Below are 24903 nucleotides of genomic sequence, written 5' to 3' on the forward strand. Positions count from 1 at the left end.
TAGTGTACACTCTGAACATACCTAATATCCTTTAGGAAATGATCATTGACTGGGGCAGACTATTCTTTCTTCAATTTAATGTTCTTTAAATTTTCACCTAGTATGGCTGTTTCAGGAGATACTTGTTTCAGTTCCATAAACTGCTCTACATTCCATTTAATTCACACCCAAAATTTAATCCGTATTAACCTTGGGAGCTTCCTTCTCTAAAGAGGACTCAAATTCTGCGGCTACTGCTGGGATGGATTGGCCAGAAGACTCCAAGCAGTAAGTCGCTTTTCTACACCCAACACTAATGCACTATTTACACGGGATGCAAATTGTAATAGCATGTGAAAAGACCTGCAGGATCACCTTTGCAGAAGCGTTAGGAGGCACTGCTCAACAATTTTTCTGTGTCTGGAGCAGGTAAAAGGAGTTTCTAAGCTCCAGCTCTAATGCTTATCCCAGTGTTTAACTTGCATTCACCGAGTATGGGAAAGCAGCCCTGGAATGGCAAGGGCAAAGCCGGGGCTGCCACCCCGGCCGTGCGCGCCGCCGCGGCGGCTGCAGCGCTGGGAGCAGCGGGCACCGGCCGGGAGCCCCGCCAGCCTCCGAGCCCGCTGCCCGCCCCGCCGCGGGCCCAGGCGGCGCCCGGCGGCGGCTTCAGCCGGGGGCCACCCCGCTTTTCGCCGGCGTGGGTGAGGGGACCCAACCCAAGGGCTTGGCTCGGCGCCCGCAGCCTGGCTGACCTCAAATGCCGCGGCGGCGGGCGGCTTCCCCGCACGCTGCCAGAGCCCACCGCGGGCAGGGCCGGAGACCCTCGCCCCGCCGGCTGGATCTCCGGCGGGATGGCCTGTCCCGGGCGCCGGGCGGGAGGAGCGCTCTGCAGCCGGCGCCCCGGGGCCGGTACCCGGCGCCCCCCGCCCCCATGCCCACACCCCTCTCCCTCCGCATCCCCGCCCGCCGCTCCCCCCGGCGGCCCGCCCGCCGCCCCGCTCCCCTCCGGCGCTGGCGAGGGGCAGGCTCGGCTTGTTCCTGCCTCCAACTTCCCCCAAGTTAACTCGGGTTTCCCCCGCCCCGCAGGGTCTGCCTGGGCTCCCGGTCCTCCGGGAGGGCGGGAGGGAGGGGAAAGGCGTGTCCTGCCTGGGCTGCCGCCGCCGCCGCTGTTGGAGGCAGATCGGAGATATAAAAGACCTGGCCGGGGGCCGGCGGTGGTTTCAGTGAGCGCGGACGCTCAGGCCGTGGGGAGGGGGCGCAGCGGGACGCGCGGAGCGGCGGCGGGACAGGCGGAGGCAGCGCGGGGCTCGCCGTGGGCAACCCCAATGCGTGGACTATCGGCTGCTGCATTATGCTGGAGCTACAGTTCCGCTGAAGGGAGTTTGCACACGGCCGGCTGGGCTGGACTGCAGCGCTGCCGTTCCTTATGAAGAAGGCACAAGTGAGTGCGGCCGGGCGGCGGCGGGGGCACCCACCTGCCCGGGGGGCGCGGGCCGGGCTGGCCGCCGGGCGGGGAGCGCGGGTCCGCGGGGGCGGCGGCTCCCGGGCTGCCCGACAGAGAGGTGGGGGTACCCGCCGGGGGTGGGAGCCGCTGCCGCCGGGAAACGGGCTGCGGGAGCGAGGTGAAGGGGACAAACGTATTGCCGCCCGGTCTTGCCCTCGGAGGTCCGCAGCCCGAGGAAAAGTTGCAGGCAAGCGGCCGGAGCGGCGGCCGAGCCTTGGGAGATCTCGGGAAAATTGCCGTAGTCGATCAGTTGTGTGTGTTACCCTGAGGGGTGCGGGAACGTGAAATAATCGCGGGCAGCAGTGCAGTGGCTGCGGGTGCCGGTGTCTCCCCGCACGCCGCGCTGCGCCGGGCGGCTGCTGTGGGAACCCCGGCGCTTCGCCCTTCGTCCTCCCGCATCCCGCCGGGAAGTGCCGCTCAGTGCACTGCCGGGGCTCCTGCCATTATTTCTGCAGGTTCTGCAGAGATTGTGGTCACTATGCTGTGCGTTTTTTAGAAGGAAGCAAGGGACAGACATGAGTGGAAAATTTTATCAAGAAGCGGCTCAAGGAAACTCTAACGGGAGAAAGTTTAAGGCTGGACATCGCAAGGTGCCGATACCCTGTGTCCTGGCAGACCCAGCGAGAGCCAGGACTGCTCCGGGAGAGAACAATGCATGGACACGCGCACCGCTGCCTCTGCGCCGGGGGCTTTTCCCTCCTCCTACATTTCTGGGTTAGAAGCGAGATACTTTCTGCCTTCGTCTGTTTCTTGGCAGTTGCTGGGTCACCTACACACCACTGAAGACGCTTCCGAATACAGTCACTGGAAAAGACATAAAACATATTAAAAAAAAAATAATTAAAAACTTACCGAAGTATTTTTGGTAGTTAAATATTTTTTTCAAGAGATGAGAGGAATTAGAAATACTCACTTTCTGAAATATTTAAATTTCACCTGGCCAAAGCACTGGAGAATGTACCCATGTTTAAGAACTTAAAACTTGGAGGCTTAATTTTTGTGATGCTGAAGTACACCGGGGTTTTGTCCTAAATTATCAGCTCTGAATTTTTGCAATATATATTCATTGCTGTTATTCACATTAGATTACTATAGATGCCTTGAACAAAGATGTTTCAGACCCTGTATACATAATTATTTATATGTGCTGAATAGATTATCAATTGTGAAAGCTCTCTTAAAGTCTGAGAGCCGTGTTTATGTGTTTACCAATGAGGATTTATGAGTGGAAGCAGTCAAGCATTTTATTACCTCTGAACTGTAAACTTATAAAAGTCAACAGACTACTTTTGCAAATTCAGAGCAAAGCTGGAACAATCCCTCTCTCCCAGTAAACTGGGAAAGACAGGCAGTCTTGGCATTCAGGACCATATGGCTTGACTCAGGGGCTCACAAGCTGTAGCCTGTGGAACAGCTTCTTGTCATGGTGGTGAAGCATCTGTCAGCCTTCAAGCAGTTATGCTTCCTGCTTTTTGGAAGCACTGACAGACTCCAAGTTCTCCAAAGGGTTGTTTCCTATATTTTTAGGAGTAGAAAAAAAAAAAAAAAAAGAGTGATACCATTAATCATTCCAAAGGGATCAGAGCAGGAGATACTTCAAGAAGACTTGCCATTAAAACCATGAAGACTCTGTGCAGAGAGAGAGAATAAGTGAAGTGGGTACAAGAAAGAGGACTTAAGCACATGGGGGCACTCGACACATTAAAGTAAATTTTAATCTATATGCTCTCCTGTGGCTTCTTCTGTCATTGTCTAGACTGGTAACCATCATAGTGAAAAGAACAAGATTGGAAAACCAGGAAACAAGTGAATATTTCTTACAATAAAATATTCTGCAATAGACATAGTACAGAAAGCAAGAACCACGCATTCATTGAGCCCAGCAAACACTTGGTAATGCCTAGATGTTTAAAATAAATCAGGGATTTTGATCTTTGAGGTTATGTTGTACAGTGATAATATGTAACTAGTGTAGCTGAAGGGGTAGCTGAGTCATACCTACAACGAAAGTGCTGAAGGAAAAGAGTCGTGCTGAGCACTAGACTCAACGTGAGCAAGTTGGTCCGTTTATTTAAATCAGTCTTAACCTGAGAAACCACAGGAACTGCAGAAACACATTCCCCAACAGTGTCAGTCCTAGAAGTGATGTTTATGAAACTCTGTGGTTTGATGGATATATAACCCCCCTGTTCTAAACACACCAACACCTGGATTTTTCTTTTTAAATCTTGATTTCTTTAAAGAAGTGATTAAGCATTTAGGGTTCAGTCATACAAATCCTTTTTCAATGAGGCTATTTCCATGATTTAATCTTATTGAGGGATTACTTGGATGAGAAGATTTGTAGGCTTATATACTTAGTAATTAAAACTATTATCAGAAGTGAGTTTATGTCCTTTTGCATGCTAATATGACAACAAATGTCAGTGAAGCCTGGACAGCCTTTTACAGTTTGAAAAAACAGGGTGAGTGATGCCAGTGTGATATGATCTTGCAAAAACACCTAGCAGTTTTCTGATTTGTTTTTTCTTTGTGTGATTTGAAGACAATCTAAATAGGATTAAGTTACTAAGAAACATGTTGCAAAGAGGGGTCACCTGTGGGGTAGCTCTGAAGGCTGATAAGGTATCACAGATACATGGTTCAGGCACTTGATCTCCTGTGGTGAGTTAGATGCACATCCTCTTAGAAACTGCAGTATTAAAAGGGTCTTAATTTCAGCGCAGTTTTCTACCTTTGAATGTGTGCATTATTGTTGGTGGTTAAATTACCATCTTAGGTTGTCCTATCTGTATGTTTGCGTCAATAAAGTAGAAATTATTGTGGACAGGTACCTGGAAAAAGAATTAGTGCTCAAATTGGCACTTCTAGTGTCATATCAGCAGGGTAAATCAGAAATGCAAATCAGATACCTGATACCTTGGTGTGAGCTTGCTTTTAAGGGAAATAGTGACTTCTGATCAGTCTTTCTTGGTTATTCTGCAAAAAAATTGAACACTAGGCACAGGAAGACATTTGGAGCTCATGGCAGGTATAGATCTGCTGCTCATTAAATAGAAAAGGAGAATTTGCTGGAGCCAGAAACATGATGTGCTATTCGTGTTAAGCAATGGACTAAGGTCTCCTCTGTTCCCCTGGGTTTGACTCTGCTCAAGGGAAGCCAGTTTGCAAGTACTGCAGCTGGAAAGAACATCCTGGAATAGAGTTGTATGGAGAATAAAAGGCAGACGACCTGGAAGATTCAAGGGTGGGGGAGCATTTTGCAAGGCACGTTAAGTGATCTTTTTATTTATTTCTTTTCTTCACCTGCTTTTATTATGTGCCTGCAAGTTTTTATCTCTGTGAACTATTTGGCACTTGGCTCTGTCGTTTAAAGTGAGGCCAGTAACCCAGTCTTCTCCTGACCCAGTTCTGCCACTGCACTGAAATCTAGTTTTTGCCTTTATGCACTGCATGTCAGTCCTTCAGGTACGGTTCTGCAAGCTGACAGTGCCATTCTCCAAGTTTTGCTATGTGATTTAATGGTATGCTGGCTCATGTAATCGCCATATTGTATGAAAGTTAAGAGTTGGCAAGACGCAGCCCTTGGCTTCGGATGGGCAATGCTCAGTATGCAGTATGTAAACACAACACCCATTTATTAGAAGCAAAGGAAGGAAAAATCTCCCTACGCAATTCCATTTGAGTGTTGTGGGAGCTGACATGAAAACGAAAGTGCTTGTTCTCGCCCTGGTCTTTGGTGTGCCAAACCTGAGATTAGTCAGCCTTTTAAACACACTGTAAAACCGCTTGTTTTTTCTTGGTTGTGTTTTTCTCCGTGTGTTTGTGGGAAAAGGAGATGGATGAATGCAAGGTGAGTGGCAAGGGGTAGCGCTTCTCTTTAATTTTATTTTTTGGCCCATGTTTGTATTGCCTACTCAGTCATATGTAAACCTGCAAAACTGACTTTTCGTAAATATTACCCATGCTGAAGTAACTGGCTGCAGGGAGCACATGAAATACAGATTTCTTTGCTGGATGGTTATAATTATTGATAAATATAAGTAGTATCAGACATCTGTTAGTATGTGAATGAAAATATGAGAAAACAAAAATGGTGTTAAGTATTTTATTTTATTAAACCTGGTAGCATGTAATAATATCAGAGGTCATTGATAGTATGATAATGAAGACATTAATTCTACTGTATGTCTGAATAAAAGCCAGTTAAGGAGTTCAGATTAATGAATACTTTGGATCATATTAGTATAGGAAATAATCGTCATCTAATTTCCTACACTTATCTAATAACCACTGGGTAAATGATTGGTTGCTGTTTCTGTTTAAACCATGTTTAAATTATACAAGGTAGATGGATACAGTAATGATTTTAAATTTCATTAGGAATTTTCTGCTCTGTGTGTATTTTGCCATTATTGTTGCTGTGTGGAGCAGACTTAACTTTTGGTGCAAGGTGAAAAGAGCATCAGGTCTAAGATATCACTTCAGATACTGCCTGAAGAAGTCCCTTACTGTTCTCACTGCTTTGCAGCCATACTGTGGATCACACTTTGCAAAGTGGTCAGATAAATCCTTAGCTTTGAGCTATTTCATCACCACTTGAAGCATCAGTAAAAATGAGACCATGTGGCGCAGGCTTGGGGGACCGAGTGCAGGCTCCTCTGTTGCTGGGCCAATAGCTGATTGCTACTTCACAGAGGTCAGTGCTCCGAAGGATCTCTCAAGCAGGTCTGAAAGGTCACCTTTCACTTACCTCCCAGACCTAAACTTTCATTGATGCTATGGAATACTTGTATTTAGGGGCTGCAGTATTTGGTTATTTTTCTTTTTCTTCACTGTTGCTGCCAAACCTGCTCAATGGAGAAGATCAAGTTCAGGACCCTCAAGATCATATTTAACCCAAGCCACAAGAGCCACTTTTTCTCCCACCTGTGATTTGGTACCTGTGTAACAGTCATTCACATGTATTTGTTAATGTTCCAGTGAAGAACTTCTAGGAGTCCAGCTGGGTATCTCAGTCCTCTTCTACCTTCACTGGCTTCTCACTGGTTTCAGGCTGGGAAGTCAGGCAGGGGTGTTGTGTCCTGGCAGCCTTGGAGTTGGGCCAGGCAGTGGGCTACATTCTTCAGCTTAGACTGATGCTCTGCAAAGTCTGCAGGTTTAGTCTGAGCTGTCACAAAAGGATGTATGGTCTACAGCAATTATCTCTAGGCTTGTGAACAACCTTGATTCAATCCAGTCTGAAAAGCTAATCTAGAAAAATGTACGTGAGCATGCACACTAGAGCAAGAGTGACACACGTTCACATATTTTCTTGGGTAGCATCCTAAGTCTCTGGGAAGGTTCTGACTATCTAGTTTATCTTGTTGAAGCTGTTCTGTTGAAGGCTTATTTGTTCATTCTCGAGGGTGGCTTACACATGAGCTGAGAATGTGGGGGAGACTGTATTTCAGACCACAAGTCCTAATTCACAGATTGTGAATCATGCCACCCTCTGAACCTCCATTCAGAAAGTTTTAAGCATTTTCAAGTCAGAGTCTGAAAATATCAGTCCGTCTCTCATATCTGTTCTTGTGGCTTGGCCAATCCCATGTGACAGAACCTGGCTTCAATCACCTTAACAGTCTTAGTGACAATAAGCCCTTATCCAGTGTCTTATTTAGCAGGCCTTCTGCCTTTCATTTGTTCTGCTGCCATCAGCTTCAGGGACATTGGTTCACTGACAGTTAAGGCCAAGGATAAATTTAGTCCAATTAGCTCTGTCATCTCTTCTTTAGCTATACTTTGAGAAGTTTTTAGAAGCACTCTAAACACAGCTTTAGAGATATGCTAAGTGTATGCGGTGTATTTATTGCGGACCTAGATTCTACATTTGGTACTGCTGGAATCTCTGTACTTGATGAGCAGAGTCAGGATGCCTTGTACTGATAACCTGCCAGTGTCTTTCCTCCTAAATGAATTACACTGTTTTGTAACTTTTCTCATTAGCTCGTGCTTGCTTCATAGCAGCAGACTAAGGTATGTTTTCCTTTTATGTTTGCAGCATGATACATCATTGCTGGATGGATTCTTTGCTCTGCTTAGTAACACATGACCTCTAATTACTTTTGGAAAAAAGTTATTCTTGCAGTGTAAGTCAGACTGTAAAACCAAGTTGTGCATGTCCTGGCAACCTGTCTGTTTAAAACACAAATGAACACAAATGAATTAAAAATGAACTCTGTGCAAAGCATACAGTGACTGTGGTGTAATACCACAATACAGCCTTTTATATCTGCTTTTATATCAATACTGATATAAAAATTTAATTTAAAATAATATAATGTATTTAAACTTTAAATATTATATTAGTATATAATACTGATAAAATAATGTATAATATTTAATGTAAAGTACCTGTAAATGTGAAGGGTTTCAAGTGTGTAGGAAAGTCTATTCCTCCATTTCATGTTGGTCCAAAAAAATTCCTGTCTCTTTATGGAGATTCCATAATGGTATAAAATGGGAGTATGATATCAAGGTGCTGGCTTTTGTGGTCTAACTGAAGTAAGACACTAAGGAGTCAGGCATGATACATTTAAATTAATAATATGCTGTATATATGCAAAATAATTCACTAAATGAAAAGAAGTGCTTAGAAATTTAGGGAGGTTGAAATTTAAACATGCTAATAGTCTATTGTAAAAAAGTCTTAAGTTCCAACCCTCTAATTTCCACTCTCCATCTGCTCATTATTAAGTGAACTCAGCAAAATATATCTTTTGCATTAAATAGCAAGCAGACAACATTATACATTATGTCTTTAAACTGATACAGATCTGAATGTCAGTTCTTCCTGAGATTTGTTTTTCTTTTACTACTTTGAAGCATGCAGGAATAGGAACATTAGTCAGCCAAATGAATTTAGGAAGCTTGTATAACACTGCTTGGCACCCTCTTTCATTTGGATCAAAAAACGTGTTCCTGAATAAACAGAGATTTTTGGTGGTTATTTTAAAAAGGAGGGGAAAAAATATATCTCCAGTATTCATAATTGGTGTCTTTTTCAAGTTACCGTGGTTCAGCGAAGTGTGGATTGCTCTTCTATTCTAACAGCAAAAAACCACCAGTGCTGCATTTGACACCAGTAAAAATGATTCTGATGGGTATTTTCTAGGAAATGAAAACCTTTCTTATAAACTGTAAATGTAAATACTGTCACTGAAGGTGCTTTGATCTTATGTATCATAATCCCTGGCAAAGAATGTGCCCTAGATTTACCATGCACTCTCTAAAAATTCTGGCCATAATTGTAAATCTGTTCCAAACTGTTTAGATATGTTTCTTCAGTGTTTGTTCCATTAACAGTGTAATACTACAGGCAGTGTTTCAGGCTGCTAAAATCATTGAAAATCTTGCTATTTTTAAAATTTACTCCAATCACAAGACAGATGGTGTTCATCATACTCCATCCATTTCTTCTGAATTTTTTTTCCTATCATTGTAGCTCAAGGCCACATCTGAAAATGACTGCAAGTTTTTCTCCTCTTCCCCTTAAGACAGAAAACTACTTTCTTTTCTTTGTATACCTCTCCTGGCTTCTGCTATGTTTAAGTCAGTGTTCTCACCTCTGACAACAGAACTTCTGCACTTCTAGTATCCACAGTACTGAAGGGTGTCTGTCGTAACTTGTTTGCTCCCATACAGCTTTAGCTCCATCTCCAGTGCATGCTCTCTACATTTTTGTTTCTCATTAGATTTTTAGGACCCACTTAAAATATTAGCCCTCTGAATAACTTGTTGTTACTCTATTTTATATCATCTGTAGAACAAAGTGTCTCTTTGAACAGGATTAGAACGAATTAATTGTTCGATGGAATGTGTTGGGTTTTGTGTTATACAACACTTGCAAGCTATTATTACAGTTAGGAAGAGCCCTCTGGAATACTAGTCTGCTATTTCTAGAAGTGACAATACCTTTTTTTCTCTGTAAAGTCGGTAATTTTCTTAATATAGTAAGAAAATACTTGATTTTAATTTTTTTTAATTTTTTTTTAAAGTCAGATACTTATTGAGACCAAAGGAAATCCTTTCTGTAGAATTTTTTATTGCTTTCCCCTCTGCCTCTCAGCTCTGTTACCTAACCAAGTGGGAAATACCTGATTTAGTGCTTTCATTTTACTTTTAAAATATTCTGGACTAATAAATTCTTTAAATAATAGTGAATTTCTGTCTTCTCATTCTCCTTGGTGCATTTAAAAAGAAAATCTCCTCTCACATTCAGGTTTTAGGAATCAGCTGAACCTTTGTCAGTATGGTCAGATTCTCTACAGTACTCTTGGTCATTTCCCACTGTAACAGAATGTTGTTGACATTTTCAAATGGCCTGAGACATATGTGAAGTTAATCTGCTTTTAGCCTACTAAACTCTGGTTTACTTCTATTGAAACAAGTCCATTGCATCCAGGAGCATTATTTCAGTTACTGTTGAATTAGTACCTGTTCAAACTACTATTTGTCAAACAGTTATGTTCTTTTTGGCTTCATTCACTATCATGAAATTGTCTTCTTAGCGTACATACTCCATTACTTATTTCAAACTAAATGGCAAAACCCCTATAAAACTGGGAAGATTTTTTTTTTTCCTGTAAAAATTGATGTGTCACTCAAGTAAATTTGCTAAAAAATTGTAGCAATTATGAAAATGCATAACTAGTCTTACTGGAATTTTACAATGTAGACATTGAAAAGTATATGCTCTGAGGAGATTTACACTAATCTTCTCAACAATGGGTTATATTTTCTGTGAGATTAATTATGGAAGCCAAAGAAATTTCATAATAGGCCAGGTAAATTAATGTGTCTTCTCTAACAAGAATGATCCTAGGAAGCATTTGAGAGCTAGGTGTAAAAATAATCCAAGAAATCATATTATATTGTGTCAATATTTGTATGAGTTTTTCTATCAGCACATCTGTAACAAGGATGCTGTTGAACATGTACCAGAATAATTTCACTACTGACAGCTGCCATTCTTTCTAATTCACATGAATACTTTTAACCAAATGTAAAGCTCTGTATCACACTACATGCAATTTACAATTCCATGTTTTAATGAGAAACCCCTGTGAAAGTTGTCAGTAAAAGTAAGGTAAAATAGCTGTTTTTTAAAAGTGTTGTGTTCTGTTGTATTGTTGCAGAAGCTGAGGGAATACCTAATATTTCATATCAGTTATTTAACTAAATTCATAATACTGTGTTACTGGTGTAAGAGTTTTGTTTTATAGGCATCTGTATCTAATAGGTATTTTTATTTCTTCAGAACTGTAAAGAGTTAGGGAGTTTTTTTCCTCAGTTTTTTTGGGGTTTTTTTTTTTGTTTGTTTGTTTTTGGTTTTTTTTTTTTTTTTTTGTTCCAGTTATGTGTGCATTTTCATAGTCATACCAAACTGTAAGCTGAATGACTAAAGTCATTTTGGAATGTTTACCCCACAAGTTCTGTGTTGCTTTTTTAAGGAAAGCCACAGGTGTAGCTTCAGGTTTAAGATTAGATATTTACAGTTCTCTACAGTTAGCATAACTCAAACAAAAACATTGAGATATCATGTGAATGACATTCATATTAATTCTGTAGTCACAATTCTGTAATGGTGAAGTTAGCTGGGATTTATCCTGTGCCTCTTGACTGTAAGCTGAGAGCACTTGCATGTTGGTATATATCACAGTAATATGCCTGTTCTTCCTGGACACGTAGGAGAACTGTGGGGAAACACTGGAATACCAGAAACACTTTGATGGAGTTTGTAGTTGTTAGTCTATACAAATCCCAATCAAAACCAAAAACAAACAAAATAAAACCCCACCAAAAAAACCTCTAAAGCCACCCACAAACCACCAGGATATTAAAAATACAGTTTGTGTGAACACACATAAAATTAAGGGCAGGATGTAAATTGTAAGTTGTGTTAATTTTATGGTAAAGACAAGGTGATTATAACTTCACAGAAATAGGTGAGCATGGTGTTTTTTTCATTTTCTTGAATATATAGTACCTCTTAACACATTAACTCTTAATTCTTGTCTTTAGAATTAATGAATATTTCCATAGCTGTAAAGAATTTTTCTTACCAGCTTGCCTCTATTGTTGCATTGCTAGCAAATCTTGCTTTATTTAATTCACTTGGTAGTAGGCAGATGGGAACTCCATATTAATAGAGTTCAATGAAAGGAATAGAAAAGCCCAGCTCCTGTAAAAGAAGTGCATTCAATACACGAAATATATTTGTGTTTCAACATGGATGAATAAGGAGAAAGAATGTAAATTAATTATTTAGATTCTTAAAAAAGAAAGACCTAAGAAAAAAACCTAAGTAGCTTCATAGTGTATCTCTCTTATCAAAACAGTTTGAGGAAAAAAAATATGTAGAACAGAAAGCAAAGTGCAGGAACAAGTCATTAATTTGTAACGTGGCAAAAACCTAAAAGGTAATGTTCTCTAATTGTCAGTAACCTCATACAGTTCAATCTGGTAATAGGGTTCACAGATTGATGACAACATGTGCAAGCTACATAAATTACTCAGGTTAATTGAAACTAAAAGAGATTCTGAGGAACTTTGTAAAGGTTTAGAGGAGATGGGAGAACAGATGGCATGATGGCAAGTGGAGTTTGTTGTGTTGAAGAGCAAGGGGGAATGCATTTTGGAAGGAATGTTTTGAACTAATTGTAACAGAATTAATAACGGCAGTTTCAATTACTTCTAACAGCTCCTTACAAGCTTTTATTTCTGTTCTTGTAGCAATGCTTGGTCAGGAAAATGAATGAAAAATCCCTATATTGTGCCCATAGTAGAACAAATCAGACAGCATATTGGATGCAGTAGGAGCAGAAAGAGAAATTTGAAAGGGGAGTGCTCTTATGATAGTGATCATCAGCCCTTCTGAAAAAAGTTCTGGTTTTCCCATTGTAAAAAAGAGCATAACAGAAATAGGGATCTTAGAACAGGCAAAAGCATTAAGAGGGAGCAATTTGCATATGAAGAGAGACTGGAAGTTGATTGCAACAAACTATTGAATGATATACAGGAAGTAGTAGAGAGAATGATTGCTGGACATTACTGATCCTTTCTTGGTACAAGAATAAATAAATATTTAACAGAAGAAGCTAAAACAGGCAATGCTGCCTTAACACAAAATTACCAGTCTGGAAAGATTTTTGACACTAGATATATTATTGCTTGAAACACAGGTTGATATATGTTAGAGTGAGCCCAAGAGGTCACATTCAGAAAGGGGTAGTCCTGGTCTTCTCATCCTTGCACATCTCATCTCCTCCTCCGCTCATTCCTCAGGGATTACTTTTTGTCTCTGAGCTGAATTGGCTAGTCACTGTCTTTGAATTTACTGGCTTGCTTAGGGGTCGGGTGAATGTCAGAGGGAGGGAAGCTGCAGAGGAGGAGCCCTCTCAGCAGCAGGGAGCTGTTAGATGGCTTCAGACCATCTCATTAGGCTTGGCTGAAGAAAAAAGGATTATACACTTAAGTAGGTAAAACGCCATGGTTATTTTAGTTTACACTCTCTGTGTGAAATCTTTCTTATCTTCTAATTTGTGCAATTCAGAAGAAATTTTCATATAGGCAATATACTCTGTAAATCTGAATGATCAGGTTTCTTCTGTTTTCAGTGGGCACCAGACCAATCTTGTGCTGATCTGACACTTCTTATTTTCCAAATCTTCATTGCCTTAATTGTACAAGTCAGATTTGGCCTAATTATAAACTCAGTTTCATATACAACCATCTGCCAAAATCACCATCTGTAACAATTCAGCCTTTAGCTTAGAGGAAAGGAAAACACTTTAAGATATATTGTAGCTGAACTTCAATTACATGTGAAAGTAATGACAGCTGAGATGTTTATACTGAACGATCATTCTTTTAGCATGCGACTATCAATAGTGAGAACTCAAAATTTTATGTAAAGTTGTTGCACAGCTCTAGCCATTGAAAACCAGTGGAGTTTCCCTGCACCATCCCTGAAAGATATTCTTGTACAAAACTTCAGTGTTAGCAGGAAAAAGCACGTAAAAGTGTGTCTGCTTTTAGAGGTGCATGGGAATTAAAATTATCTTTGAGTTTCTGATGCAGTAATGCAGTTGTATTTTTTGTGTTAAATGAAGCATTTTGATCAGTCTTGTCCCATTTTTGCCATCTTAAACTTGAATTTTCCTGGAAAAACCTTACATGTAGTTGAAATTCTAAAATGGCCATTCTGACAATTTCCTTTCTTAAAAAACCCAACATAGGGTCTCAGGAAATAATTTCAGAAAGAATTTTTAAAATTAACAATGGCATGATGAATTTTAGTACATCTTGAAAAAGGAATTAATGCTTGTTTTCTACTGTAAAATTTGCAGTTAGAATAATAATAACAACTAAAGTATTTTTGGCATATGAAAATATTTCAGTTGAGATCAAAAACCTGAAAAAAAAACCAGTTGATTTTTTCTTACTAATATACTAATGTAATTACTTTAAGACAAGGCATAATGTGTTTGTAATTCCAGCTTGCTGAGGTAAATGGCTTATTAGCTGCCCAGCACTTACGTTGTCTTGCAAGCACACTTAAATGTTTTGAAGATTAGTTTCTAATTTGATGTGGTTCTTACCTGATTTGTCTGCAGTCTCACAAGCTTCAAGGCATTTGAGAATAATCTCATCATTTGGTCTATTGCTTTGGATAAATATTCGTTTTACAAAAAATATAGATCCATTCTTAATGTACTTATAGTCTAATAACAGCGTAAATGTAATGTATCCTTTTACAGATCATTACATTAAAGCCAAATTGTTCACTCCAGTTTTGTACATGCATAGGAGGACATGTAACTCAGATTATGTGAGAAATAAAATGCTATTTGACATATGAAAGAACTGAGTTGAAATCAGGATCTGGAAAACATTATGGCATTTTGTGGGGCTTTTTTTCCCTGTTGAAAGTGTTTTAAACCTGATTTTGTCTTACTCTGAGTTATTTGGAAACAGCTGAAATAAACCTGCATTAATCTCACAAACTTTTCTTGGAGCACTATTAGTATGTGCAGCTCAGCTTCTTAGGTAAACTGATAAGAAGTACATATTCAAGATATAGTGAAACTTCAGAAATGTATATTTTTAGGAGGAGTCGAAGCCTAGCAGTGTTTTTGTGATCAGCTCATTAAACTTGGCTTGGTTATTGACACCTATGGAATCATGGGCTCCAAGTTCTTGAATGGTGAGGTTTAAACTTACACATTTCCCAGGGAAATACCTTGCAGACATTACGGTGGCTAATGGCCAGGTAACTACTATATACCAAGAAAGGCTCTGTACAAAGAGCAGAAGTTTTGTTGTGACAAAGATGTTCAACATGTTGAAATTCCTCAGGGGTTTCCTTGTATCTTTTGATGAAGGAAGATGAAAACTTAACACCAAGGACAGGAGATACAGGTTTCATTTTTCACTTTTTTGGTATTTTAGTATGCTGGCTCTTAAGCAGCTTGCCTGTAGGTGCTTTTAATCTTTTCCCCTGACAAAACCTTTGTCAATTTTTGTAAAAATTGACTGTAGATAATTGTTAAAATGTCCACAGGGGCTGTTTATGGGACCAGAAGCTGACTTCATTGCCAGACAACCTGTTTTATTTGAAACAGATAGAACATGATGTGGAAAGGATTATGTATTTTATTTAAATCTCAAACAGTTTCTAGCAAACAAGGCACTGTTTTGTTGAATTTTCCTCATTCATTCTCTTATGGCACAGTGTGCAAGGTGCTTATGAAACATAGCATTCAATCTGTAAAGTCATGTTTTAAATCATGAGTAGCACATCATTAATAGACATTATGTGTGATATAGTAAATTTTGTGATGAAAAATAGTGAAAAGGAGCAGAAATGCAGGCTTCACTATGGAAGACCATAACCTTGCCCCATTTCTGAAGCTGAGTAGATGTGTAATGACACTCCCTCATGCTACAGGAGATCAATGTGTTCAAAATAATTTTCATCCTTCATACATACCCCAAAGAAATTATTTAGATTTAGAATAATGCTTATAAAAATATCTTTTGAATTTTGAAAAAAATGAATGAGTTTTTATTACTTATGTTTAAAATGTTAGGTATCACTACTGATGCTAGAAGGAAACCTAAAATATCTCTTATTTATTTCTCAAAAGATCCAAGATTTAATGCAGCTGCAGAATGACCTTTCATCAAGTATTGTAGTTGGTGTTGAAAACTTTCAGCACAGGGCTGGCTAACTGTCTGATCAGTTTGTTGTTTTATTTTTTTAGATATCTTTGTCCTGGTTGGAGTGGGGATACAGTTAATTTTCTTCCTAATAGCTGCTATAGCATTGTGTTTTTGATTTAGTATGAGAATAATGTTGATAACACACCGATGTTTTTAGTTGTTGCCAAGCAGTGTTTAGACTAAGCCAAGGACTTCTCAGCTTCTCCTGCCCTGCCAGTGAGAAGGCTGGAGGGGCACAAGAAGCTGGGAGGGGACACAGCCAGGACAGGTGACCCAAACTGGCCAGAGGGATCTTCCATAGCACTTGGCATCATGCTCACCATATAAACTGGGGGGAAAGCTGGCTGAGGGCCACTGCTGCTTGGGAACTGGCAGCTCAGTCAGTAACTGGCAGGTGACCAATTGCATTGTGCATCACTAGTTTTGTATATTCTAATTATTTTGTTACTATTGTTACCCTTATTTTCTTTTTTTACGTCCCCTTAAACTGTCTTGATCTAAACCTAGAAAGTTTTCTCACTTTTACTCTTCCAATTCTCTCCCAGATCCCACTGGGGAGGAGGAGCGAATGAGCAGCTGTGTGGTGTTTAGTTGCCATCTGGGGTTAGACCACAGCACTCTTCAAAATACAAAATTACTTTCCTCACCAACATACACGTTACTTCATAATTTGAAGAGCTCTCAGCTGGGGTTTTTCGGGGATCAAAGTGAAAATGTTTTATTTCCTGTCTCAAACCTTTTTAAGTTGATGCAGGTGCTGCTGTCTGGAATATATCCAAAGAAGCCAGTTTTTGTTAAAAGCAAATTTGGAATACTTTTTATGTCAACAGTTACTTATCAATAGAAGAAACTGCTTTGTCTAATGGGGAAGGATCCCATTTAAAGGTTGCGTGACTTAGTGTTGGTCTGCTTGTCCTCGCTTCAGAAGCAACCAGTTGTTTGGATACTGCACCCATTGTGACAGCTGTAACAATATTTAGTAAGAGTTAGGGCAATCCTACATTTACACTTTCTAGAGAGGAGTGTGAAACTAAGGTACTGTAGAAAGCAAATAAATCATATTTGTAATTGAGAAGATGTAAGAGAGAAAATTTTATTTCCATGAGGTTTGGGGGGTTATGTTGCTCTTTTGTCATGAAGCAAAGAAAGTCAAATGGACTTTTTAATTAAGCATAGCAAAGACTCAAATAATAGGATTGATTTTCATAAATACATGGAGACAACACACCAGAAAGATGGGAGCATAAATACACAAGCAATGGAGCAGCATTGATATAAACCACTGTCACTTACATGGGACAGTACCAGGCTATTAACCTTCAGAACAGTGAAGAAATGGGATAATTTCCCAAGATTCACTTCAGATCCTCTGTTCAGTCCTGAGGACCTCGCTGCAAGGAAGACACTGAGGTGCTGGAGTGTGTCCAGGGAAAGGCAGCAGGGCTGTCTGAAGCACAAGTCTTAAGAGAAACTTCTAAGGAAGCTGGGGAACTGTTTATCTTTTAGAAAAGGAATCTCAGGAGAATGATAAACTCTCTAGAGTCGCCTGAAAGGAGTTTGTAGCCAGGTGAGAATTGATCTCTTCTCCCAAGTAACAAGCAATAGAACAAGAGGAAGTGGCTTCAAGTTGTGCCAGGGAGAGTTTAGATTGCACATTAGAAAAAATTTCTTCACCAAAATGGTGGCCAAACACTGGCACAGGCTGCCCAGGGAAGCTTGCGTTATCAAGCTTATATAACTGATACCTCTGGGGTGTGGGGCAGATAAAGTTACTGAAGAAATTTATGCTCCGAGAATACCAATCTTCTGAATGTCTGTCAAGGAGGACTGGCTAGACCTATCCCTGCATGTTGGAATTCAGGTCTGATATCATTTGCCTTTAGTAGCAGATGATGCCAAAGCCATTTTGGATGGACTGCAGAGGACCACATTTGCCTGATGTTGGTCATGAGACCTTCACAATGAGAGGAGGTACTGAGGAAAGCTTCTGGGGCTGGATCTTATGATCTTTATCATAATAAAAACCATATCATTAATGCAAATTCTGTTTCTTCACTTTATCCTGAGTGTTCTTGTAGACCACTAAAGTAGACAGCAACTATAAAAACTCAGGAAATGAAAAGTTTTATAATATGTAGTACAATACTGATATGAAAAATTGTCATCCATCAGCACTGTCAAAGTTTATATTGGTGTTGATATATCCTAGAGCTCCAAACAGTGTTCTTTAATCACAGTTAAGCTTGTAATTCTAAAAATGTAATACAGTTAAGGTAGGTGCATGAAACACAGTCTCAACTGTAATGGCATCTAGTTTTCAGTCTGTGTTCAGCAATTATCCTTTAACAAGGTCTCATATCAAGCAGGTCAGAGAAATTAACTCCGGATTTATATCCTTATAATGATACAGTGCCTATAAGGGATGTTATAAAAAAAATTCAGAGTCCAGAAACAGAACACTATCTTTCTGAGAGCATGTCTTTGATTTAAAACCAAGTTGATGATTCTATATTTCAAAAATCATCCTCTGCTTCTTTTATACAAAGAAGTATAAAAGGATTGAAAAGGGGAAAAAAAAAAGCACCTAAACTCCTTTTCATTTGGTATAAGGATTTTTTTCCCTGATCTTTGCTTTCCACAGGCTCAAGTATGAACTGAAAACTCTTCAGATTTATAATGCAGTTTATTTTCTAACAAAGTTTCTGTGCATGAAAGAGTAAGAATCCACTTAACATGTTTTGGTTCATACTAAGAATGATATACATGGGACATTTTCATCATGTACATGGGTTCTAGCATATGCCAAGTATCAAAATAGCTGTTGTTTTCACTTTTCTTGGTGATTTTATTTATTTTAATTTATTTTGCCACAGTAATAGTTCTTCCAACCCAAACACCATATAATTTGTAGCAGATGGTAAGAATTAAAGATCCAGTACAGAATTTCTGTAACAAGTCTTATTTCCTTTCCTTTACTTGTTTTTGAAAGTCCAAGATTAAAGGAGATTTCTTGGTATATATTTTCATTATAATTCAAAAGAATACTCAATATAGCGGACTTTTTTTTGCATGAACTTGGCAAACAAACAAGACCTCTGAAATAGATCTTTAGAAAAAATCTTTAATGAAGTATTTTATCTAAGAGAATGTCTTTTCATTCCCTGAGGAAGTCAGATCATCCACCTCCATACAGTGAGAGGATCTTGTCCCCCCTGCAAAGATAATCTTGTATCTTATGTTGCCCTCCCCTTTAAATTACTTTAAAATGCCTTTGGATCTGTGCTAGAAAACTCTTCCATAAGTTCTCAGCAAGGGAAGAAAAAACCAACTTCCTCTTTAGAGTTTGTGGGAGGTTTTGTTAAGTCAACTGAAGACTGGTCTTCTGCTTATTTCTGTTTTGATTGGGCATGTATTTGGACCTCAGTACCTTCGTTACAGACCAAGGAAGTATTTGCCTTTTTCTCTCTATAGACAGAAAGATGAAAAATTTGATTGTATTGATCCTGGATGTGTCTATGGAATTTTACAAGAAGTGGCAAAGGAAATCTCTTCTTGCCAGTACACACGTCCTAAAGACTAAGTGCAGGACCCTCTGGAGATCCTCATAATCCCTGATTCTGATTTAACAGGAAGATTTCTTTCAAAATATAGAAGTTTTAAAAGGTTTTATCCTTTGTTCCAATTGAAACACTTTTGTCCTTTAAATCTCCTGCATCTTTTACAGAACTAGAATGCCGCCTGATGGATTATTATCAGTAAATGTTTATTCAGATGCTTTTTACACAAGTTCCAGAGGCAACATTCGTGTATAATTACCTGTCTCTTGGTAACTTCACTTCCCAGTACTTGGGAACTACACAAACTGGCTGTCATCCAGAACAAGTTTAGGATGCATGGAAACTGCCTGAATCCCTGATTGTCAAGTGAGATTAAAGAGTGGACAAAATTTATTATGGATCAGATAACACTTTTAAAGAACAAGAGCTTATATTCTTAAAACTGCCAAATATTTTGCAATGGTATCCTTATAGAGATTGAAAATAAATATGTTAATTTACACATTAAAAGGACCTTTTTGTAGTTTACTGAATGTAATTGCAAAATACCTGAATTGCATTGATTTGCAAGGCAAACTGTGTGTCAATTTACACTTCTTGCTTATCACATTCATCTTGGTTTCAGCTGAAACACACAAACCAACCTCAGTTGGAGTTTGAGTGCTCCATACCAAGTGCAACAGCAGCACGTTGGCTGGAGCAGCCAGCTGCGTCTGTCAAGAAGAGCTGCAAGGGGTAGAGGATAATAGCATTTGGCCTGAGGTTGTATGAAATGAAGTTGGCATATAGTCTTAAGCAGATTCCCAGTTTTCCCAAGGTCTGGATGGTGGGAAAGAATAGTGTGACTCATCATTTTCTCAGCACTGTTAAGACTACGTATCTTAAATTTGTCTGATTCAGTAAATAGATGTGCACAACTTGGCAGAACTAGAGAATGGCTTCTCCTTCCAGCTGAAAAAGAAAAATATTGGAGAAAAAGTAGCTCTGCATTAGCACTTAACAGGTTTGGGACTACCTTTTATCCATTGACCTGAATAGAATTATTTCCAGTTCATGAAGAGTGTACTGTAGAAGGGAACTGGCCTATAAACATCTGAATACAGCAATTGGCTTTGCTTTTGCACATATGGCTGGTGGAGTCCAGCAAATGCCACTTTAACATTCTGCCACCAAATGAACAGTTAGATGAAAACTCCCATTCTTGTCATTCTAGGAGTTCCCTGTGGATACACAAGTGAGTGCAAAGGTGTGGGGGAAGACATTCTAGGCGTGGGAAAGTCACAGAAGGGCAAATATAGCGTTGTCACAAAAAGATCAAGCAGCTGTGAAAGCAGGTTGCCTGTTTAACTAATTTGAATGTAGGTAGCCATGGCACCTCTTCCTGTTCATGTTTGTAGTATGAAATTATTAATTTCCTTCCCCTTAACCCCTTGAAGTACCCTCATATTATGTATTTTAGATACATGCAAAACTGAGTACAAAATATACTGTGTTTTGTAAATAACCAAATATATGTTCAAATATTTTGTGTCCAAAACAATCTAAAACTTACTCAGAAAAAGATCTATTAGTATTTCTATAGTCTGTGTTTAAATCAAAATGCAGAAAATGATACTCTGTTGCTTGCTTTTATAATCATACTCCTTACTACACATCATTGTTAAAAAAAATGAAGAATGGTATCAGTCACTAGAAAAATATGCATCTGGATTTTGTAATCATAACAAAGCATGGAGGGTGTGATCCAGAGATTTTTAGGTGTCTCACCCCTGCAGAGTGACTCACTGAGCTGGAGTTAGGCAGTTTGTTCATTGGACTGCCAAAAGGTTGTTAAAGAAAACCCACGTGTTGACTGGGAAGCTTCTCTGAAGTTAGGGTGCCCAGATGGAAGAGCATGTGTGAGACAAGGATACACACATTCTGATGCCTGTTCAGTGAACATGTCTATTTTTCTACATATTGTCTTGACGATGTGAAGCGCATGAATGTTGTGAAAAATAAGGGCCAGGAGTACCAGCGTACCCCTCATTTTCCCCTGTTAGCCTAGAGGCCAAAATAGACTGGAAATCAGCTCCAGTGGTAGATGTGGCACTTAAGAGCATGGTCTTCTGGTAGACTTGGCAGTGCTGGGTTTATGGTTGGACTTGATGATCTCAGAGGTCTTTTCCAACCTAAATGGTTGTATGATTCCATGGAAATTACAAGGTGGATATAGCAGAGGAACACAGCTCAACTCCCGGGAGCTGGAATTCCCTTGGTTACAGGAAACATAAGCCAGATGTGTCATTTAGAGAGCACCCTAGTTGGCAGGCTGTTGTATCTGGTGAGACTAGTGCCAGTTTGGATGGACAGGGGATCTACACTAAACTTAACTGTGCGTTATTCAGAGTTAACACTGTGCTTCCTTCAGCTACTCTGATGTAATTTCCTGGGTGCTTGAGAGTGTGCAGGGGACATTGCCAGTTCCAAATGTGCTTGCCAAGTACTTCACTCCTTCCAGAAAGAGGTAGTTGTGAGTGGGTGACTTCTTTTTAGACACTTAACTCAGTTTTTTGGGGGCTTGAGCGGTGTTTACCATTTAAACAGTATTTAGGTATAGCCATGTGGGGTATTCAAGTTAGCACGGCCATTTGCAGTTGTAAAGGTGTCACTGAAAACCGTGAAAATGGCAACTGGAATGCATTCTGTATAAATTCTCTTCTTTCATTTAAAGATTTTTCTATTCTGGCAGTTAATTTCTTAATTGGTTTAAGACAGATCTTTCATGACTTTAATTATTTAATTTCTATCACAGCTAAATAACCAAACAGACATAGGAAAGAGTTACTGTGCTTCTATGCATCTGGATGCTGTGTGGTTTAAAAAAAAAATTTAAAAAAAGCCAATAAATATATTTTCTTGCTATTTACATGTTCTCTAAACCTTCTTACAATAGGCTTTTTGGGTCTAAGTATGAACATTAAGTTAGCTGTCCATGACTGACCAACCAATATTGTCTGTGGCAGAAGTTCACAAGCCATGTCTCAGCAAAGCAGCGTGTGAACACTGTCTGAGGGGCTAATATTGGAAGATGCTCCTACTCCAACATTAACAGAAGTGAAAAAAATTTTGGGAAGCCTGGCCCAGGGTGAATATTGTTCCATATTGCCAGCTAACCTACTTCAGGTGTGTCTTGGTAGTGGTTAATTGGATGATTTGCTCAGGAAACTGGGCTGAAAAATTCCATGCTTAATATGATTTGAATACAAGAAATTTTAAAATGGAAATGGAAATTAAAATGGAAAACCCATTCATCTGTGTAGCTACTACCTCTCCCTGTGCTTAATGTTTTCTTGTGGTTTGTTATTTGCCTTTTTTTTTGATGACTTCTTCCTACTTGTGATTAGAATTGTTACCAGGACAAACTAGATGTTTGGAAATGTCCAGACTTTCCAAAGTTTGTTTTATAAAGCAATGTGGTATTCCCCTAGCTGCTTTCCACTTAAGGAATTGGCTGAACATTAACGTGATTATCTTTCACAGCATGCATAGTGAAAGAGATGCTAAACTACTCACTCAGCAGCCTTTGTCAACACTTCAGATTGTAAACGAAGAACATAATGAAAAGGATGTTGATTTACTACTGAAAGGATGGTCTTCAACACATTGGATCACTAGCTAAGCTTCTAAAATGTTGTTTACTGAAATTCTAGATTATGGCTTACAAGCAATAGTGGAAATCATTTGCAGAATAAACAAATGTGTATACTTGAAATCTTTATTTTATCCTTTTGAGTCTAATCGTTATTTTTTTTCCCCTTGCTCAAATTTAAATGTTCATTATTTAAGAGTTTTCAGAATCTAAAGACAATTGAATGATTTTGAGCCGAAAATAGGAAGAGGTGCTTTGGTGTACAGGTCTGCCTCCTGTCTCTATATGTCTTCAGTTTGATGCTAGTAGATGATGTGTGATTAAATTCTGAGGCCAGCTTTGAAAAATACCATGTTAACTTAGGGGTAATTAAATATGGAAATCTGTTGTGAGTGCTGTGTAGGTAACTTTTATTTATGCTTAGTAAAGTATAAAATTGGCATCTCTATTTATAAAGCTATTGTTTAAGGTTCTCTTTTGTTCAGTCCTTGATTTAATTCAGTCTAGTCAAGTTCTGCTCAAACAGCAGGTTTGGTCATTAGTAAATAACACAAAAATAGCTCAACTCTTTGATCTGTACAGTCCTTACATATAATGTGCCTGAAGGCATGCGTAATATAAATATTTTGTAAGTGCAAATAATTAAAAGATTTTGTATAATAGGCATGTCGAAACTAGCAGTATTTTGAAGATTTTCAGTTCCTTTTGGATGACACAGGGAGAAAATAATAAAGAAAAACCTCAAATACTCTCAGAATTTAAAAATCATTTGGTTTCAATAGCGGTTATAAAATTATTCAAAATCCCATTATTTACATAAGAGAGAAAGTATTCTTATTTACTTAATAATAAAATGTATAGTGATTTTAAGCTTCATGTATGGGCTCTCTTTATATTCAGAAGTACAAAAATTTACAAGGTGCTTCAAAGTTCTGGTTTTATTTGTGTGACTGTGCTAATGTGTTTATTAATATTACTTAGTTGATCTGCTGAAAAATAGTTAAATTCTAATTAAAGAATTTTTTAAAATTCTAGTTAAAGAATTTTGTTATACTTTTGATTATTAGACTGTTAGGTTGAACATCATCCTATGACCATGACACAGTTCAGTGAACAAATTCTATCTTTACATACTAATCAATGCTGAGGAATCCAATAAAGAAATTGCCAGTTCCTGGTGTGAGCTCCATCTCCAATGAACATGTCAGGGAAGGGTGCCTGCCAGTGTCACTGCTAGTGCACTGTTTTACTCCAAAGGTTGAACTACTGAGTTTTTGTTCTTGAAAGCAGTATAGTTATTTCACTTTGGAGCTAGTTGTCATTAACTTCTTGCCTTTTTTACAGAAATTTATTTCCAAAAGTTGTGAATGAGGTAGTAGACTGCTAGCTTGAGGTCACCTTTTGTTTCTTCTGTGATTCTGGAGCTTATGTAGGAAAGGCAGACTTTTCTCTTGCTCACTTAAAACCAGTTCTTAAATATCTTTGAGCTCTAATACACTGCAAGGAGCTCTCAAAGGTTCTTTCTAAAACTAACAGCATCTTTGCATTTCCCCAGAGCTCAAATTGTATATATATATATATATATATATATATAACTGCAAAGCTTTGTGTAGCATAAAATACAGAAATTTTGTAAGATGAACTATTCATTATTCTCAATCCTTCACACTGATAAATATGTTCAGTAATTATTTGTACAAATATTGAAATAAAAGTATTTCTAAGTGCTAGTTTTGTTGAAGCAAGAGACATTCTCAAAAGACATCTTGAATATTGTAAATTCACTTTGCTCAGAATACTTTTGATTTCTTTCTCTGTGGAGTCTGAGAGTACAGTTTAGGGAAAGGCAAGTGCAGGCTCCACTGAAATCTGCAGTCCTGGCTTGTCTCATCTTTGACAGAGCATTTCAACTGTGTCAGTTACTTGGATCAGAAAGCTGAAGAATGCTACAGGAAAACAAAAAT

At 39.0% G+C, this 24903-nt stretch overlaps 1 protein-coding gene across 2 annotated transcripts in view; it reads left to right on the plus strand.

The window, feature by feature from the left end:
• The first annotated feature begins 1064 nt into the window (after positions 1–1064).
• The window catches only part of KITLG (KIT ligand), a 53204-nt gene continuing 29365 nt past the window's right edge, over positions 1065–24903 (plus strand). Inside the window, exon 1 of one of the 2 annotated variants that reach the window (XM_086887788.1) lies at positions 1065–1420. In XM_086887788.1, the coding sequence (XP_086743914.1) occupies positions 1406–1420 (15 nt within the window). In that variant the 5' untranslated portion in view covers positions 1065–1405. The remainder of the gene's footprint in view (positions 1421–24903) is intronic. The other variant, XM_086887789.1, reaches the window with a different exon arrangement.

This window comes from Cyanistes caeruleus, chromosome 4 (genome assembly GCF_971803275.1).
Source record: "Cyanistes caeruleus chromosome 4, bCyaCae1.hap1.1, whole genome shotgun sequence".
Lineage (NCBI taxonomy): Eukaryota > Metazoa > Chordata > Aves > Passeriformes > Paridae > Cyanistes > Cyanistes caeruleus.